At 43.6% G+C, this 20,361-nt stretch overlaps 1 protein-coding gene across 2 annotated transcripts in view; it reads left to right on the forward strand.

The window, feature by feature from the left end:
• CILP (cartilage intermediate layer protein) overlaps nucleotides 1–20,361 on the forward strand; it is a 155,689-nt gene that overhangs the window by 109,841 nt on the left and 25,487 nt on the right. For both annotated transcript variants that reach the window (XM_078683073.1, XM_078683074.1), the window contains exon 6: nucleotides 9,188–9,502. In XM_078683073.1, the coding sequence (XP_078539199.1) occupies nucleotides 9,188–9,502 (315 nt within the window). The remainder of the gene's footprint in view (nucleotides 1–9,187; nucleotides 9,503–20,361) is intronic.

Below are 20,361 nucleotides of genomic sequence, written 5' to 3' on the forward strand. Positions count from 1 at the left end.
TGTAACCATTGTATAATTTTGTGTATGTTCTACTCTGGAGAACACTACTTACACTGATTTAAAAAGTGTCCAGGTTGCTCACTTTCTTTTGCCTGCGAAACTCTTTTTCTGTACTTTTTCTCTATCACTGTGTCGTTTCCATTAGTACGGTACAGGACTGTGCCCTACTATCATTTGATGTCTTTTTACTCAAATTTTATTGTGTTATTCCAATTAAAATAAATTCCTGGTCCGGCTGGACAGGATAACTATATAGTACCTATTGTGGTCTATATTACATTTGTTTGTATCCTTCAATTTGCTCAGGACCTTTGTTTTTCAACTGATCTGAACATAAAGCACCACTGTAGGAATGTCCTGAAGGTTTAAAATAATTTGCAAGATATACTACAGCTCATGCGCAGCACTTTATTCACATATAACTGGTTCTCAAATTGAATGCCCAATAGAGAAAATGTTTTGGGTGAACAGGGAGAAGGCGAAGTGCAAACCTTACATAGCATTTTGCCAGTACGGCACCAGGGCCCACATTAGGCACCAAGGCAAAAGCTTCGTCCAGTGAGGCAAATTGTACTGCTATATCCTCCCGAGAGATTAAAATCATTTCCAGATGACCCACACGCCAAGACAAATGATGAATCAACTAGAATTCGCCTGCATTTTTCTTAGATCACCCCCAAATGGAAAACCATCAAGTCTGGCAATGGCCATGATGTAGATGGGCCTGCCATCCTCCCTTCCATGACCTCCTTGGTTAGCTTCTGTCTCACTGTTTATGGGGGTTTCTTAGTAACAGTACTTAATTTGTAAATAAGTATGTGCCAGGGCCCTTGTGAGGAGACCACAGCAGCTTGCACCACTCGTTGTGTTACAAATGACAAATCAGAATTTTTATACATTAAAAAATAGTAATACCTGCCACCCAAGCTATCTTTCTTGCTTTGGGTGGCAGATATTAGTCATTTTAATTTGTATAGAATTGTTAAAGACTGTTGTTGTGTTCATCACAAAATTGAAAAACAGCGCCACCATATGGCTGGCTGTCATGAGTCCCGGTGTTGGCAATTACATGCCGGTGCCGAGCAGTGAAACCCACCGGCTCAAATTAAGTACTGCTTAGCAGACTTCAAATTTTCAGCAAACCTTCTAAGTCTGGGACCTTGATATTGTAGCAGAAAACCTATCTCAAACCCCCATTTCAAAATCAGTGCTTCTTCTCTATTGGGTTACAATAACAGCCACGGATTTAAGATCTCAATTTTAATTGGTGTAAAAGTCGTTGTTCCCAGGTGAGTAGGATTCCGTGCCTTTTCCACTGCTGCTGAAATGTGCCTGCTCCCCGAAACATGTAAGACTGCATGCCACACTTGACACACTTGTGCTTATATTTGCATGGGTTCCTTGAGCAAAAGCCTCTGCTGAAGCTCCAGCACACCCCTGGATTTGAATTTTTACCTCTGCCCCAGTTCCCCCAGCCCTCCCAAGGTAGGTCGCCCACAAAGAGGTGATACTTACTGCTAAACTACTTGCTCTGTGTAATGTGGGACGTGGTCTTTGTAGATACATCCATTGGACCCATAGTTGTTTATCTACCTCCCACCATGGTTTGTCTGGTTTTAGAACAATCCTTGCCTTGAATTATTCATCCAGCCAGGCAAACTCCCGAACAACCATGTGTGATTCTGCAAATTGTGGCCAAATATTTGAATATTGACACTGATCCCTCTGAAAATTTCTTGCAATAGACGCTGGCAAAAATTAGGAAAGCCGATTGTCGTGTGTCAATTGTCTTAGGCACCCGTGGCGTCTTAGCCAATTCACACTCTTATTCCATGGACCCCTCCCTTGACTGTAATTCTCTGTGTAATAATTTAAATACATCCGCGAATTCCCCTTTCCAAATTTGTTCTTTTGTCACATTAGATGAATGCACCCCCACAGGTATTGACTATCTGTTGTATTTCTCTTTCTCTGTGCACACCTCGCCTGACATGCAATGGCTTTCCTGGTAGAATTCCTAGGGGATTCTAGCTGGAATGCCAGACAGAGAATACCGTTGACGACAGCTGGCTGGCAGTTCTCTCCTTGCATTACTGCACCATTACCTAAAAGTAAATAAATGTCCTTATTTCACTTACTTGGTTATCATCGACTTTTCACTGGCGACGAGTAGACTACGCAGCTGCAGGGAAGAGAGGATCCGGGCAGAGCCAGCGATGTCGGAGCTGTTTAGCAGTAAGCCAGCAGTGTCGGAGTTGTTCAGCGACTGCGGTGGCGGGGATTCCTGCTGATTGTATTTGTTGAAGCGGTAGCGTTATTCAGAGGGAATAGCTGTGCAGATATATTTATTGCAGAATTTGGTTGTCTACAGCTCAGGTACGGTCATAACTCCTGCGCGTGCTTGCTCCATGGTGAAGTACCTCGTTGAGGCCGTGTCGCTGCCAGATGCGTCACCTAGCAACAGCCGCAAATTCAACAGGTGCAGTTGCGCTTTGGCAAAGCAGTGCAGCACCTGATGTGCCCCGAGCACCGAATATTAATAAAAGTAAACAAGGAACCCGATGGAAGTGGGTGTAACCCAGCAACCTCTGCTACGCTGCTGGCAAACAATGAGTCAAAAAACACTGAAGCCTATGGCTTATGACAATTAAAGAATCAATTCACCACAGCAAATATAAATGAGAGAAACTTATAATTAACCTACTGGAGACACACTCACTCTAGAGAAACAGGTTAATTAAAGGAAAGAAAATAATAAATATATACATTAAATATATACTTACATATATTTTCTCCACATGAAAGAAATGATTGCACCAACAGTACTTTTGAACTCACCAATAGAGCCAGTTGTAGCAAGGGAGAATTGGAAGTAAGGTTTCCATATCTATGTGGAAGAAGTGGGAGGTGATGTTTTTACTGCTTCATGCTAATTATTTATGCTCAAGCACTGTCTGGAAACTAAAGGACAACGCATATTGAAACATCTTTCTCCATGGCCTGAAGAAAATGATGAGTATTTAGAAGGGGATTCATACAAGATAGCAGAGTTGTAATTGGATCACAATTTTGGAATAAGAAGCAATGAGGTAGTAGAGAGGTTTAAGTTCTTGAAAATAACTCAACGACCTAGGGAGTCAGTTGCATGACAGCTCTACAATCATTAGTGTCCACTTGTAATTACAAGAGTTTTCTAGATGACATGCAAAGGGAGCAACTCAAGCAAAAAGTGTCTGACAAGAGGATTTAGTAGAACCTTTTAAATACGGATGGGTTAACACTACAAACGGCCATTGGTATTGCCAAAAGGGCAGAGTACACCAAAGAAGGACTAAAAGAGATGGTGACAGGTGACTCCAAGAAAGTGGAAACATGTATGGAATTGCATGCAAAAAGTCAGGAGAGAAAAAAGATGTAACAGTTTCCTCTAGAAGATATAACCAAGCAAATGGAAAGAACACTGTTTGTTACAAGTGTGGATTGAAAGGTCATATTGCTACTGACGTGTTGTCCTGCAGTGGATCAAGTGTGCAGGAAATGTAAAATGAAGGGACCTTTGGCAAGAGTTTGTAGAAAGAGAGATAACATGGCAATGAATAATCAAAGCATAAGGGATAATTTGGATGAGGAGTAAGGCACAAAAGCGTTTCTGTTACATGTGGGGGAGGTCAGGAGCTCCAACAACAGAAACCACCTATTTTGTAACATTAAGATTGATGGAGTAAAAGTGCATCTTAAGGCTGACCTGGGGGCAGTTTACACGTTGATTGTGGAGGAGCAACTTGGCACGTTTCCAGGTCACATGTTGTGTACTCCAGACATAAAATTGGTGGCTTATGGAAACACCCCTATTGATCTGGTAGGGTATTTTGAAGGGTTATTGGAAATTTAGGGCATCAAAACTAACTCCAAAGTATATATTGCAAGGGAAGATTCCTGTTTTTTGGGATGGCCTCAGCAGAGGAACCTGCTAATCAAACTGGATCCCAACCATTCTGATCAGATTCTAGGTGCTAGTCCAGGTGTGAACACAACAGACAAAAAGACGTGAGTTGACAAATTTACACAGGTCTTCGAGAAAGATTTGTGTTTACTAAAGGGGTTTGAACATAAAAGTGTTTCAAAGCATGGAGTGTGTCCCAGAGCACATAAGCAGCAAACTGTGCCTGTGGTGTTGAGAGAGCCTTTGTGGAATGAACTCAAAGTATTGCGTAAGGAAGGGATTATTGTAGAGGTCAAGGACTCTGAAGTGTTATCCCCTGTGGTTTTGGCATGGAAAGTAAATGGGGATCTATGGCTTTGTGTGGATCTCCGGGATCTCAAAAAAGCCATTTGGGTGGATCGGCACCCCATGCCAAACATTGGTAATATGCTGTCGACATCCAATGGGGTGAAAACATTTTCCACATTGAATTTGTCATATAGGAATAAGTACCAACTTGCATTCATTCCTGGGTTTGGTCGAGTAGTATTCTCGTTTTGTCCAGATATTCTCTTACAGAACGAAAAACATGCAGTAGTGGATGGTACAGAATGTCAAGTTCAAGTGGAGTGAAGAATGCAAAATTTAGTTTATGCTGCTGAAAAAGTGTAAAGCTTTGGCTCTGGCTTTAAAACCTTTTGACATGCACAACAAAAACATAATTTGTACTGATGCTAGTAGAGGTGGTTTAGGGGCAGTTTTAATGCAGTATGTGGATGGTACAGGGGTGGCCATTGTATACACTTCACAACCTGTAAGGGGGCAGAGCTATCGTACTCCACATTTGAAAACTAAGGATTGGCTTGCCGGTGGAGAGTAAATCACTTCAGGAAGTTTGTGTGGGATACAGATTTCATAAGTCATACTGATCATTGCCCGTTGGTAGAGTTTTCACCAAAAAAGGGACATGACAAGCTTCAACTAGAATTACATGTTGGGTTTTAAAAATGTTGGAGTTCACTTTCAGGATAGACTATGTTAGTGGGAATAAGAATGTAGTGGGAGACTGCCTGTCCAGATTACCAGTTGACAATCCTGCTGAGGTAGGTGAAAGTGAGGAGGAGTGGCTGGTAGCAGGGGTAACTGTACTCAGGGAGGGACGAATATCTTATGGTATGTGGGTACAGGTGGTTAAGGAAGATGGCATATTACAGGAGGTCAAAGTTTACATGTCAGGAGGATGGTCAATGAAAGGGAGGGCATCAGATGGAGCGGAATTTTTCCGGTGTGTGAGTGTGGAGTTAGCTGTCGTCAGGGAGGTAATTTTGAAAGGAGAATTATTAGTTGTGCCGGAGCATTAAGGAGCCATATACTCAAGTTAGCGCATGAAGGTCACACTGGCATGTGTGCTACCAAGAGTAGAATAAGGACGAAATATTGGTGGTAAGGGTTAGATAAAGATGTGGAGAGAGCAGTTAGTGAATGTGTGCAGTGTGCCTGGAGTGATAAGTCCCAAAGAATGGTGGATTACCTGCCTGTGGAGAGTGACAAGAAAGATGCTCCATGGAAAAATATTGAGTTGGATATCTCTGGCCCTTATAGAGTGCTCGGGAGGGGACATGTCCCGAGTATGCTTTAGTCGTCATCGACTATTTTTCAAGATGACAAGTAGTCAAATCTATTGATCAAATGACCATGAGGGGTGTTGTAGGGTTTTTGAAAAAGTTATGAGACAAGGAGTGAATACCAGAATGCGTGGTTACTGACAATGGGGTACAGTTTGTCTCCCATGAAGTAAGGGACTTTTTAAAAAATCAAGGGTGTGGAATACGTAAGATCAATGTTGTATTACCCCCAGATTAATGGTCTTGTTGAGAGGTGGAATAGAACTCTCAAGGAGGGTTTACAATTGGCGTTGTCAAGGTAACCAGTGGAGGTGCGCCGTAAGGAAATTGGTGTGGTAGTACTGCACCACACCTAACAGTATAAGGGGAAAAGAACCTTTTGAAGTTATGTGATGAAGGAAAGCAAGAGATGTGATATCCAAGAGAGTGGAAAATAGGAGTTCTGCTGATGGTGTGTTGGGTGTATTGAATAAACACCAAGAGAATTAGGGTCAGAGGGATATTTTAACGACCTGCCACAGTTCTCTCTCCCAAATAATTCATATCAAATGCACATTAAAGTGGGGACCTCCATCCCTGACTCAGGCACCGTCAGAGGCAACGACTGACAGAGCAGGGCCTCGTAGTCCTGCATGAGGTACCAGGAGAGGTGAGGTCCATTCCCCGATCAAGACTGGTGCCATCTGCATCCCTTAAGTGGAGGATCTGTAGAGAAAGGTTGTATTAATTCCAACCAAGACAATTTGTCATAAAACTTTTTCATTTTACACTTAACACTATTTAGATCACATTTTGTTTTTGATGCAGTAGCAATCTATTAATATAGACAGGTCCTGAAGAAAGCCTCGGGCATTTTTACCCCAATGGCTGAAACATGGTGACCTTAATAGTAATCAGTTATTTGTGAACTCTGCTTTTTGCACTGTTTTTATTGATAATGATAAGGGATATCTATAATAAAGACTGTTTCTCTCTTATCAATTCTCTTTTAACCTTGTACTCACTGTTTCTGCACTGCACTATTCTCATGGTTACTTGCAAAACCATCTGTGATCACCTTTGAAGAACATAGGAATAGTTCTTCCTTTTTCCTGGATCTCCTTTCTTGACCCACTTGAGAGGTTGTTCCGAAGGAGATAGCCTCTATGATCAAGAGGTATATCGGTTGTTTGGGAGAATACCCAGATGATGATACTGATCACCAAGGTAATTGATGGGAATCCAATCTATGATTAAGGATCCCCTTTTGGTTCTTTCATAGTACACCTACTTTTCTCTTTGGCATTTGTTGGGTGTATTGACAGGTGTCAGTCAGAACTCTGTGGTAGGAGAATAGTTGCCCGTGAAGAGAGGATGGAAGGAGGACAAAGGTTTGGCAACATTTTCAGATTTCTTACAGGTAAAGAAAGTGTATCCCTACACGGTACTGTTGCATGGTGGTAATGTGTGGAATTACAAGAAAGTAGTGAAGATGTCGGATTATTTGTTGAGAGAAAAAGTGGACAGTGAAAAAGAGAAGGCGTTGAGAATGGGAAAGACAGCAGGGGTAATGAGAGGGCCCTGGCGAGCACCAGTCTGGAATGATGATGATTGTCTGGTGGGTAAACACTTGATAGTCTGATTTATTTTTTATTTTTCTTTGGATTGAGGTCCTTTATTGTGGGATTGTGTTTTCAGGTAACCTAGCATTGTTATAGTATGTTTTTCTTCTTTTGCTTCGTTGTACATTTAAGTGCGATCTAGTCTTTGATATTTGTTTGGCCGCATGGTTTTATATATGTGTATGTATGGATGGAAATGTGTTGAAATTCTCTTACTCAGTGCGCGCCTCGCCTGACATGCAATTGCGTTCCAGGTAGAAATCCTAGGGGATTCTAGCTATAGTGCCAGACTCCCTCCTTGTTTATTGCACCTTTAACTAAAAGTAAATAAATATCGCCACTCGTCCAGAGAACCCCGGGGGCTGACATCTTGTGGATGCCATCCCCAGAAATCCCCATTTTACAAACGAAGGAAATATTGCCAGGAAGGGAGTCTGCAGCCTATGAGCAACTGCTCTTGGCATGTTATAAAGGGTGAAGAAAAAAAGAGTCTCATGAGTGCTAATTAACTAAAACTAGACTCCCCTAGCTGTTTGCTTTTATCTCCATGTGCACTTAATTTGATTGGCACGCAGGGACCGGGATTCTAACAAGGATGCTCTCTCACACTGCATGAAGCCCACTGCCTACACCTAGCTCCATTCCCGAGCCAAGCCCATGTTTGGAGAGGGCAAAAGACTGCATTGCCAGGTAGGCCACCAGTGATGCATAAATACAATACAAAATGAACTTAAAAATAAATCTTGCAATACCTTTTTGTTGGGCTCAGGCAGAAACCAGCCTGATGTGTCAGTGGGAAGGAGAGGCCATATAGGAAAGCCTTAACTAGTAGTAGGACTAAGGTTGAAATCGAACTGAGGTGTAAGAGGGTTGTCTGGGGACAGAGCAACCACACTCTTTATGACTGTAACCAGGCGGAATGATAATAAAGGTACCCTGTGATGGAAGAGTAACATGGGCACTCTGGAAGCCTCCGATTGGGAAGAAGGGTTTATGCATTCTAGGGACATTACAGTTAGGTCTGGTTTTCGCCTTCTGCAATTTCAAACCTACACAGGGTATATTGGACACGCACATTCCTCTACAAAATGCATCTGTAGAGATGCAACATTTAAGGTTCTCTATTCGAAACTATTTGATTATGCCCTAAAAGTCATAGCTTTTACTTATCAATATTCATCACTATCCAGGCGGTCACTGTGTTATCAATACCCAAGGCAGGTAGAAGAGTAATACTGGGGATATCAGTAACAAACCTACCCCAGAATACTGCTTGAAACCTGGGGCTCGCATTAGCGCATACGGATCTGGAAAAAGTGTTGGACACATATGAAGTACTGAGATTCTAGATATCGTGTGTAAATACGGACTGGGTTATGGGGGCCGTAAATAATATTTGAAGCAAGTGGGTGACAGAAGAAATCTGGGAGAGTGTGGGGAAAGTGAATGCATTATTACAAACTGAATTAAAATGTGCATGGAGAAGAAATGTGACAACAACCAACAGTTATGGGAAATCTTTGGCCTTTCAGGACCAATGTGTTGCTTTTCTGGTGCGTTTGTGCTCACCCAATATGCTCACCCAATATGTTTGTTTTCATGACTTTATATAGTTGAATGAAACATTGCATACCAATTAAATGTTGTTTGAAGAAAAGAAAGTATTGAGGACCAAACTAATCCCTTAAACCTTTCTTCCAAATGATCCAAGTCCTTACAGGAATGGCAAGAGAAGCCAGGGTAGATGAAGGGGTTTACCAAGGCTGACATCTCTTGGTCAAGGGGGGAAGAGAGGATTAGGAAACAAATCAGAGATGAGGATTTAACTATTAGATTGCATCCTTTTCCTAGTGAGTTGATGCCAAAACCAGCTTCTCAACTAGCTTCAATTAAAGGTATCACATATACATACAACCAATGGAAGTTCCGGCTCTGAAAACCCCACAAGGTCCATGAAAGTGACCCACATAGTGCTGTATGATGTTTTATGAACTCTGCTTTACAGAATCCTTTTGATTACACCTGACTTTCTCTTTCAGCCTGCAACTTGACCTGCACAATGGGCCAATTGAATGCCGATTGTGATTCATGCCTATGTGAAGGGTACCAGCTAAACGGGGCGGTCTACCTTCCGGATGGGGCGCCAGCAGAGGGGGCCATTGTCTATCTCCAGGCCCAACAACTTAAGCATATGGCGGAGTCGGACAGTCTGGGGAAGTTCAGCATCCCTGGTCTTTGCCCAGATGGAAACACTATATTGAAAATCAAGAAGGAAAAGTATTCAACTATTACCTTCACTATGCCCAAGAGCAGCAACAAGACATATTCTGCCAAGGTGAATTTCCGAAGAGAAGGTTAGTTGGAGAATCTCTTATAAGTGATAATTCCAAATGGTCATTGATTGTTAACCAGAAACACTCTGTGTGTTAGTACAGGTAGGCCCATACATATAGTGCGAAAATGCAAAGTATATTTTCCCATTACCTCTCATTCTTTTCAGTATGTTTATGGCCCCGTTATTAGAGCCTATATATAGTCAGGGCCTCAGATCCATGCATATAAAGATGATACACAGCACTATCTGACTATCTGTTTGCTCCTGAAATTCAGAAAATAATTGAAAACAAATCTCTTCAAAGAATACCACCACCCTACACATTAGGATCCTATTTACAATCTGACGCACTTTAAGGAATCTTGGATTATATCCTAGACTCTGCATGATGTTTTTTACCCCACTGTTCTCCAACAAGTTTCACACTATACAACTACCACTGAAGGCATACGGATATACATTGATCTTTTTTCCTTGATGCCAGTGGAGCATGACTTGATGCAGTTTGAAGTTAAATGCAGGACAGGGAGAGATTATTATATGAGGAATCTGAAAGCATCTAAGGTCATGGTTACATGACAAGCAGAGGAGTATCTCTGCAGGTTATGGGGAAGCTGTTCTACCTGAACACAACTTGCTTCTGCATAAAACACGTCATTACAGACTTACTGTGTAATCCCCGTGCTGCTCTCATTGTATGAGAGCAGCGCAGGGATTGGCCTGAACAGGCCAGTTTGATTCTCCTCTCAGGCACAGGAGTCTGTGTAGTTTCTCCAACCCAGCTGTGCAATGCAGCCGGGTTGTAGAAACCTAAGTTCGCCTGTGTTTTTGGGCGGCCTAAGACGGCCGGCCAAACACACAGGTGCACTTATAAATGCACCAACGACTCCTCACATGGCCCTGACCAGCCCCTCCCTATAGCGCTGGCTCAGAGCCAGCAGCTGAAAAATAAAATGATGTTAAAATATTGTTATATATTTCAGCTCTGGCTCTGAGCCAGTGGGGTGACGCTCCTCGCCATTGCGGAGGAGCTGCCCCTATGGGTTTTATGAACTCAGTCACCTTTGGTGAATTAGGACCTGAGTTAGAATTTTGCAGTAAAGGAAAATCTTTAAATTCTTTGAAGAAAAGTTAACTGCAGAAGAGACTTCAGTTACCAAATTTCCTCCTGACAGAAATATAAGGATGGAAGAAATGTATCAAGTGCATCTCACTCCTTATTTAAGAGTTTTTTTTCAGAATCTAGATGATTTTCCATTTCCATCAATCTCTAAATTAAGCTCTCAGTTTGTGATTGCAGCTCTCTAAGAAATTCTTTCTGCTGTCCTTTGCAGAAGGCTAACATCAGTTAGTTCTTTTATGAACCAAAAGCATTAAGAGGTTGTACGGTCGAATATGCTACAAGTAAAGAAAATATTTGATGAGCGTCATTTTAAACATGAATAAAGGTTACTTTTCTGGGCTAAGCTCCCATCATAAGAGCTGAGCTCCAGTTGAGAGAGAGCAGATCCATGCCATGCTGAGGGAACCCGGCACTTTCTAGACTGAGGCTGTATTTCTGCTGTTTGCCTTCAGAAATGTGTTTTTTGTCCTCAGAACTAATGGACACAACTTGCTTTCATCACATACTGTGTAGTGCAGAGCCCCGAAGAAACATGCTTTACTTTACTAATACAATGAAAGACATATATACACATTATTAAGTGAAACGCAAGCAATATTTATAATAATGGTTTACAGTGGTCCTCTTTGTGAGTCAACGACTGCTGCAAAGGGAGACACTTGTGCAATGGGCTGATGCTATAGCAGCTAATAATGCAAAATGTAAGCGCCTTCTGTCACATTTTCCATAAATGGAGGGACGTATCCCTGGCCTTGTTGGCATATTATCGATCCTAGTGTCGGGTCCAACATGGCCCTTCCTCAGGGTAACCAGAAAGGTGCAGCTAACAACAATATATGCAGAGAAAAGAAACATGTGCCAATTCTTAGCAAGGGCCAGATCAGGCCCAGTGGAGCACTCGGAGTAGTTTCATCACAGTGCCATGGGATGATTCATAATAACAATAAGTGAAAACCCTGAGTAACTATAATCCTCTGTTTTTCATTATTGGAACAATGAAATTGTATTTATTATTTACATGCTGATGGCAAGCATGGACAGGTTTGCGTATTAATACAAATAAGGCACACTTTTTCATTGTTTGAGAATTTTTCAGCCTCTGCCAAAATTGGGAAGATTTGTTGAAGCTTAAAAAGTATTTGAGAAAAAACACAAATACTCTTAAAAGACACAAATTGTTCTCAAGAATACAAGTGACTCAGAAGATGAAAGAGTGGCTTGTGCTGTGCACATTGACAGATGTGGAAGAAGAATACCCGAGAGAATAATCAATGCTGCATGCCTTTAATTCTAAGCTACAAGAACGATTGTGGACAGTTGAGAATCCAAATCTTCAATTCGCCATGGATATTGCTCAATGGATTGAGTTTTTCCTTTAAATGTCCGCCGCGGCGAGTGCCGTTTGAGGGTAGGGACGAGGTACCGCCAGCCATTCTTCCTGCCACATCTTGAGGTTAGCAGTCTAGTTGCTGCTGATCTCTCCCGCCCACTCCCACCGGCTCATAAGCAGGGGTGCAGTCTGGACGCGTAATGGACGCACGCCGAAGGTGCGCCAAAGGCAAGCCCATCTGCACCCGTCCACACCTGGCCGCCGACTGTGACGCTGCCCGTTACATTTCACTGTTTATTTTTCTTATCTGCATACATTTGGTGATCCTCATATCGATGGACATCATACGATATACAAATAAGCAGCTCTATTCTCTGAACAACTCTCCCCCTCTGAACAAAATATTAACCTCCCTCACATACCTGAAACCAGAAGGAGTCATGTTAGCATACCCCTTATCTTAACGGGTCAAAACAGGCCAGTCACAAACATCCATAAGCCTAATCTTAAAAATATTACAGGGTTATATTGTAGCGCTCAATCCCTCCCCAAACATGCCTTAGAAATCTGGACTCAACTTGACTTTGAGAAGCCAGACATCTTCTTTATAACGGAGACCTGGTTTCAAGAATTCTCTACCACAGATATTTCTCTAGCCTTTCCCCAGGACTACCAGTTGAGTAGAGTGGACAGAAAGGACACGAGGGGTGGAGGACTAGCTATCGCATTTAGAGCTAATATCAAATTCACCTTCATTGATTCTCTCAGCACAGACTGGGTAGAAATTGGCATTTTCAAAATTAATAGCCTATCCAAGGGACCATGGAAAGGGACCATACTCTGCCACCCTCCAGGCAGCAAAGTTCACTTTTTCAGTCGCCTCACGGAGATAATCGCTCCCCACGTGCTAACAACTGATAATTTTCTTCTGTTGGGAGATTTTGACTGTCATATTGACCTTCCTAATGATCCACATTCAATTGATCTCATCTCTAGTCTAAGTACCCTAGGGCTCAAACAAACAGTGAATGGTCCCACCCATACAGCTGACCTCACTCTAGACATTTTATTTACAATTTCCCCTAACATAACAGTTGACTCACCTCTGCCTGTTCTGTGGACTGACAACTATCCGTTGAAATTTAATATACCAGCCACATCCTCCTGCCAAACATATTCTGTATCAGAATCAATATTGCACTTCGCACTACGCGTGCTACGCGTAGCACTAGGCGAACTGCGTAGTACCCTGTTCGCACTGTGAAAGATGCGGTTTTCAATGATTACACAGTGCGGATAAGCATCCGGGACTGTGCAATCATTGTAAACAGCATCTTGCCCAGTGCGAGCTGTAGTTTTCTGCCGCTCGAGTAGATTTTTACTCGACGCGGACTGGTAGTTTCTCATCGCGAGCGGTCGCGAGCATACGCGACCACTCTCAATGAGAAACCTGACATCCCCGCATTGAGAATCTCGCCGGGAGGTTTATTTTCCACGCTCGCGATCTGCAACTTGATGTTGCTGATCGCGAACGTGGAAAAAGTCACGCCGGGATGTCATTTTGCTTGCTTGCAGTCGCCAACTTGACGTTGAGGACCGCGAGCAAGCAAAAAATGACCGCTGCACTACGCTACACTACGCGTGTTTTCACTGTGCTATGTGCAGTTCGCATAGTGCGAAGTAGCGCAAACTTCGCAAAGTATGCGAGGGTAAAATCAGGCTCTCCCACTGACACAGTATCTTCCCTATCTTCCCGGGTTCTATTAAAAATGAGTCCAGCTATCACCCCTAGTCTAACTAGGCTCTTCAACCTTTCACTATTACATTTGTTGGTACCCACAAGGTGGAAGGAGGCCATAGTTAGACCCATTCTAAAGAAACCCAATTCAGATCCTGAACAACCAAACAATTACCGACCAATATCTCTTCTCCCTTTGTTTGGTAAAATCCAAGTGTCATTGATAAATGGTCAACTAATTAAACATCTGGAAAAAAATAAAGTGCTGGATCCCTCTCAGTCGGGGTTTTGAGCTTTTCACAGCACCGAAACAGCCCTACTTGAAGTGGTGGATAGCATCAGACTCTCTTTGGACAATCGAAGATCAGCCTTCTTAGTGTTGTTAGATCTGTCGGCCACCTTCAACACCATCTCCCTTTCCATCCTTTTGGAGCGCCTGAGAGAGGCGGGTGTCGGAGGCCCCTTACTGGTCTGGTTCAGTAGTTATTTGAGTGACGGTACTTCCCGAGTCCAAATTGGGGCTTTCACATCCAAGAGCTAACCCGTTAACAGGGGCGTCCCCCCAGGGATCCATTTTGAGCCCTACGCTCTTTCATCTATATGTATCCCCCCTGGCTAAAATTATCAAGGATCACGGCTTCGACACATTGTCGTACGCCGATGATACGCAACTGTTAATTACTCTTGGACCTGATGTCGTTAATACTAAACACAGATTTGGGCAATGCATGCTGGAAATAAACAACTGAATGTTAACAAACAACCTCCAGCTAAACACAAATAAAACTGATGTTGTTCTCTTTGGTAATGCACAGACGCTGTGGACAACCGATAGGTGGCCTCCTACCTTAGGTACCTGCCCCCTTCCGAAAGTAACAGCCTGTAATCTCGGCGTAATGATTGACAATCAACTTTCCATGCGTGATCATGTCAATCTAGTAAAACATACTTGTTATGGGCTAATGCACGCACTTAGTAACATTTTCAAATGGGTCCCACTGCTTTCCCGTCTGCCATTGATTCAGGGTCTGATTTTCAATCGCCTGGATTATGGAAATGCTCTATTGGCATCCATAAATAAAGAACTTCTTGGTTCTACAGGTTCTGCAGAATACAGCAGCTAGACTGGTCTTGAACCTTCCTGCCCGTTTTCCTTCTGCACCTAGCCTGAGGACTCTCCATTGGCTGCCAATCAAGAAGCAAATAGATTTTAAAATTTGCTGTCTTGTTCATAAAACCCTAAATGGACAGGGCCCCCAGTACTTGGCAAATAAACTGAAGAAGTATCAGCCACCAAGGACACTTCGTTCTGCAAGCAAATACCTACTAATAATCCCGAAGGTTCGAACAGTCAAGTATGGCAGTAAATCCTTTTCGAAATTAGCCCCCACTCTCTGGAACTCCCTGCCACTGCACCTACGAATCGTGACAGATCATAAAAAGTTTTGTAAATCCCTTAAGACCTGGCTATTTTAACCTGTCCTATTCCCAGCCATCTTTTTCTGTCTGTTCCTGAGTCTCTGCAAAGCGCTCTGAGACCCTAGGGTTATATATGCGCTTAACAAGAAACAGTACATAGACATAGACATTTGAGTGTTCTAAGTCAATTCTAAGGGTTAAAAGTTACGAGTGAAAATGCAAAGAAACTTTTCCAGTAGGTATTCAACATGTAGTTAGGCAAGGTGAGAGGGTTCTGCCGTTTGAATATTCTCAAGTATGGTGATGTCAGTGACATAGCTAGAAAGAGTACTAGTGAAGAACTGACTAATGACTTTTGATGGTGGACCTAAACAGGTTGTGTGTGATGAGTGCAATAGAAGAAAATGAACCCTTGAATATTTAGTTCTGATCATTTTGGCCCTAGATGTTGCTGGGAAATGAGAATGAGTGTCAATGTCTTCAACCTAAACAAAAAAATACGGATGATTAAACATCTAGTGACTAACAGTGCATAAACTCTTAAAAACCTGAGTCACCAGAATTGATTCACTACACTGGACTTTTTATCTCACTGCATCCAAAATCGCAGTATCTCACATGCTTTATGATGTCTTTAGGAGTGTATGGATTCCCCTGTATTGGAGCCCATGTTTTCTTTAACATATTTTTTTATCGATGTTGACTGGTTGTACAATAGCAATCTGCATCATCTCTTTAGGTGTTTTCATTACATTAGATAACGAAGTAAACAAGCCACGGTGGTCAGGCATTGTTTCCCCCACCTCCCCAATCCCCACCTCCACCCCTAAAGCCATCCCTCCCCGTCCGAGTGTCTCCTGTTAAGCAGGGGCCTATGAGTGTTCTCCGTATCACAGGTGTTTCTTATAGTTCCTGATTTCTTTGTCTTGTGTCTCAGCCATGGAACGTATCGATTCCAAGCATATTCCCTGGTAATCAGCCCATGTCTGCCAGATCTTGCCATATTTCCTACGGCAGCCACTGGCCACATATACAGATCTCACCATACTCATAGTCATCAATGCCCTTTTTCCACTCCACAATCGGTGGGGGACCTATGTCCTTCCAATGCTGGGCTACGTCCCATTTGGTGATTGATTAAAAGCCCCAGCTGGAGTAGCGCCAACTCGTATCTATTACTGTCAAGGTCTTCACTTGTGTGAAGTAGGACCAATTTAGGGTTGATTGGGTCCCTCCAGCCCAGGACAGAGTTGAGGCAAGAGCGGACTTTCTTCCAAAACAGTTTCAGCCTGTCACAGCCCCTGACCGTGTGAAGGAAGGCCACCTCATAGGCATGAGATCAGAGGCAGGAGGAGAAAGTGATCACCCTCATCCCTCAACCTCTGTCTGGTGAGGTACACTCTGTGGAGATACTTTATTTGTATCAGGCCAAGTCTAGCCGCTATGGCTGAGCTACGGGCGACTCTCTGGCCTCTGTTCATTTCTCATCCGTGAGTTCCCCCGCGTCCCAGCATAGCATGCTGAAGGGGTCGTCAGTTTATAGTTTCCCAACTTGCCCATAAGTAGTTTGCCCTCTAGCGGGTTGAATTTGGGGAATTTCTCCTGCTCTGTAATGTATGGCGCATGTTGGAGCTACAGGTATCAGAAAAAGTGCGTTCATTTGAGGTGTATTCTGTCTGTAGGGCTTGGAATGATTTAAGGGTAGTTCTCTCCATTACGTCCCCCAATGTGGTGATGCCTATAAGGTCCCGTTGTCAGAAACCCTCCAAGCGCCGCCACTTGTCACAGCAAAGTCCCTCCACACATTGGTGTATGTTTCGTGAGTCTGCCCTCCCACCTCATCTGCATCAGGTTGGATTACCACAGCTTTACCACCACTGCTGTCGCAGGCGGGAGTTTGAGCCGTCCCCGTCCATATAGGAGGAAATGGAATGGGATGCCCCCAAAGATCCGCTACTTTAAGGTGTTTGCTGGGTTGCCCTTGGGTATCACTCCGCCACTCATTAATGAGCAGTAGATGTGATACCACCTAGTAGTGTTCAACGTTTGCAGTGGCAATGCCCCCTAAGTATGTAAATTGGAAGCATTTGTCCTACAGGAAGTTAAGTTTCTCGAAAAGGGAGCACATAACTCCATTGGGGTAGTTCTATAGCTGATGTATAATTCTCAGCAGGGACACCATCTTAAGAATGGCAGACCAGCCTAGTAGCGACAAAGGCAGCGGGGACCACATTTTGGTGTCGGAGGCCAGCCTCTCCATGAGTGGCTGAGTGTTGCATTCCCAAGCCACCCCTGTGTCCAAAGTGATATACACCCCAAGGTATTTGGACTTCTGGTGGACCACCTGAAGGTCCGCCATCTTCCCGAGGAGTTAGCTGGGAACACCGGGGACTTAGCCGCGTTGAGATGTAGGCCTGTAGTCTGACTGTAGTCTGACCAAACACTTAAGGATCTGTAATGCTCTTGGGCCTGTAACCTCGGAGTCCATAAGGAAGATCAGGAAATCATCTGCATATAATGCCACTCTCTCTGAGACTCCTTCTCCCCATTCGAACCCCTGTACCTGGGCATCCATCCAGAGCCACACCGCAGGGGTCCACAGCAATAACAGATAGGAGAAGGGACAGGGGGCAGTCCTATCTTGTGCCACTTTATATCAAGAATGTTTCTGAGCAATCAATCCCCACTCTCACCACTGCTGTAAGATCAGTGTATAATATCCAGACATAGGCGATAAACCTGACCCCGAAGTTTAGGTGGCACAGAAAGGCAAATACATATGTCTAGCATACCAAATCAAAGGCCTTCTGCATGTAGGCTAGGAAGACCACTGCTTGTCTCTCCAGATTTTGCACCCAAGCCAGTAAGTTCTGAGGTCGCCTAATATTGTGCCTGGTGGCTCTGTGGGCATAAAACCAGATTGGTCTGGGTGTAACAGTGTGGGGCTCACCCTCAGTAGCCTGTCAGCTAATGATTTGGCAAATATTTTAACCTGTAAGTTAAGCAATGATGTAAGGTGATACGACGAACACCTGTCCCATGACTGGGCTCGGGATGACCGCTATTTTGGCTTTCCGGTAGTCTGGAGGAAGTTGGCCAAAGGGTCCTTCAGTTTATTCATACATTTTTTAAGAATTCGGCTGTGCGGCCATTTAGGTTGGTGGTCTTCCCTGGTGTAAGTTGGTTCAGGGCCTGTGATAGCTCCAGGGAGGCCCATTCACTTGTCGAGAGACACAGTAGGGAGAGGTTGGAAATAAACTCCTCTATTTGTTCTGTCAACACAACGTTTCTCTGGGAAATAGCCTTTGGTAGTACGATGCAAATTGTTGGGCAATTAGTCTGGTGTCGATAATTTTCCAACCGTTCAGTCTGTGATGTACGGAATCAGTGTTTGAGCACTGTCATGTAGTTTCCACTCTACGGTAGAAACTGCGCGTTTGTGGACAGCATAATCATTGGGATGGTGCCAGACTGATTCAATGTACCACCTCAGGATACGTTGTCCTACAGGCTAGCTAGCACACAGTGCCACCATAAGCCAACCCAACCCTAGGTGCGTAACAAATGATTCTGGTAACCACTGAACATGACAACCCTCATCAGCCAGGAATTGTGGTAACAGATTTAAAACACTGTTGCTCAGTCACTAATGCTCCCTTTCGGTCAGAGAAATTTACAAGGAATAAATAATGGGATGTTTTCAATATTTATTGAACCAACGAGATACTTGGATAAAATATATGTGCTGCAATGATCAATAGACAGAACCAAATGAAAGTTATTAGAAGTATTAGGACAGTGAACAGAATGAAAAGTTCCACCATAGTGTTAAAACAATGTATATATGCAAGGATATACATTAATATAAAAATCTGGCGTACACCTACAATGCGTCTCTTAACCTAAGTGTTTAGGGCATGGGCGTGTGTTCTGCCATGAATCCCAGTACTGGGTGATCCAACCTCTGTTACCTGAAGGGTAAGAATGTAGGTTCCCATCTTGGTCACGAGCTGGACTCCCCTCAGAGATATCAGCAGGCTGCTGGGCTGAAGTATCAGCATATTGAGACCTCGCAAATGATAGCAATGCATTCCTCTGCCAACACCCGGAAACTGATGTTTACATATAACAAAAGGCATCCTTGCCTTGGGGCGAGATCTTGGTCAGGCCCTCATTGTTTATTTGTTAATGATAGCTCTGTCACCTTATGTATGAAACAAATAATCACATTTGCACAGTGTAGCATTAACCTTGTACATGATGTGTCAAGGTATCATAATAGTGTTCTTGTGAAGTTGGTTTGTAAGCAAGTATAGTTTATTAGAAACTAATCCGCACTGTCATGGTTGCAAATGTGTGGCAAAAGTTATTGTGTGAGATTGAAGGCAACTTTAGGAAGAAACCTGTGTATATTTAAAAATGGCAGTGTTTCCCTCTGGGCCCAACTGTGACACATGACAGAACAGCTGGTGAAGTAGTTTGCTGGTCCCCCCATTGGTAAAGATGTTGGATATACTTCAGTACCCCTCAGGCCATGTGGTATGAGCTTTGCCGGCTCTGTGCCTAAAGGGAGTAAATGCTGGATTCTGAAAGGGTAATGGATTGCACCCATCGCTGCTTCTCCCCATTGAGTAACTGAAAAGTGTCTCTAGGAGGATGGCTTTCAAAGGCCTCCTCAAGAGTGCCCGGGGAGTCTACCAATCCCTTCTTAGAAGCGAAATAGGAGGAAATGGATTGACCTATTTCTTTCACTTACTACGTGTCTTGTTGGGACCATGCGGCCATAGCACCAGTACTGTGTGGGGTACTGGTGCCACAATTGCAAGTGGAGTCTGAGTGGTAGTGATCCTACAATCCGCTGGCCAGTATACATATCTGTGTGACATTGTGAGTCTGTGACCATGGTAGTAAGCAGTAGAATGATTCGTGTGTGTAAGAGTAAAAAGTGTACCCTCTTCTCCTGGGTGTGCCTCCACCTTGTTCAGCTCCAAAGGGTGAATCTGTTTGGAGCTTATTCCCACCTTCAGCTTATCAGTGTCTGTTCTGAGGCCGGGCGGTCCTCTGTGTCAGTTGCCATTTTGTCTGCCTACTCATCATATTAGTCCGATTATCCAATGGGTCTTCTCTATCAGAATCTCCAGGTCAAGCGAGACTTGTATCTGCCGCATGTTCACCTCCCGGGTCGACCGCAGTAGTGCAGCAACCCCTTCCACCGAGGGCACGCCGCCCCTTCCCAGTGGGGTGTGGGCTTAATGTGGATTCTTTTGT

The sequence above is a fragment of the Lissotriton helveticus genome, chromosome 3_1, assembly GCF_964261635.1.
Source record: "Lissotriton helveticus chromosome 3_1, aLisHel1.1, whole genome shotgun sequence".
Lineage (NCBI taxonomy): Eukaryota > Metazoa > Chordata > Amphibia > Caudata > Salamandridae > Lissotriton > Lissotriton helveticus.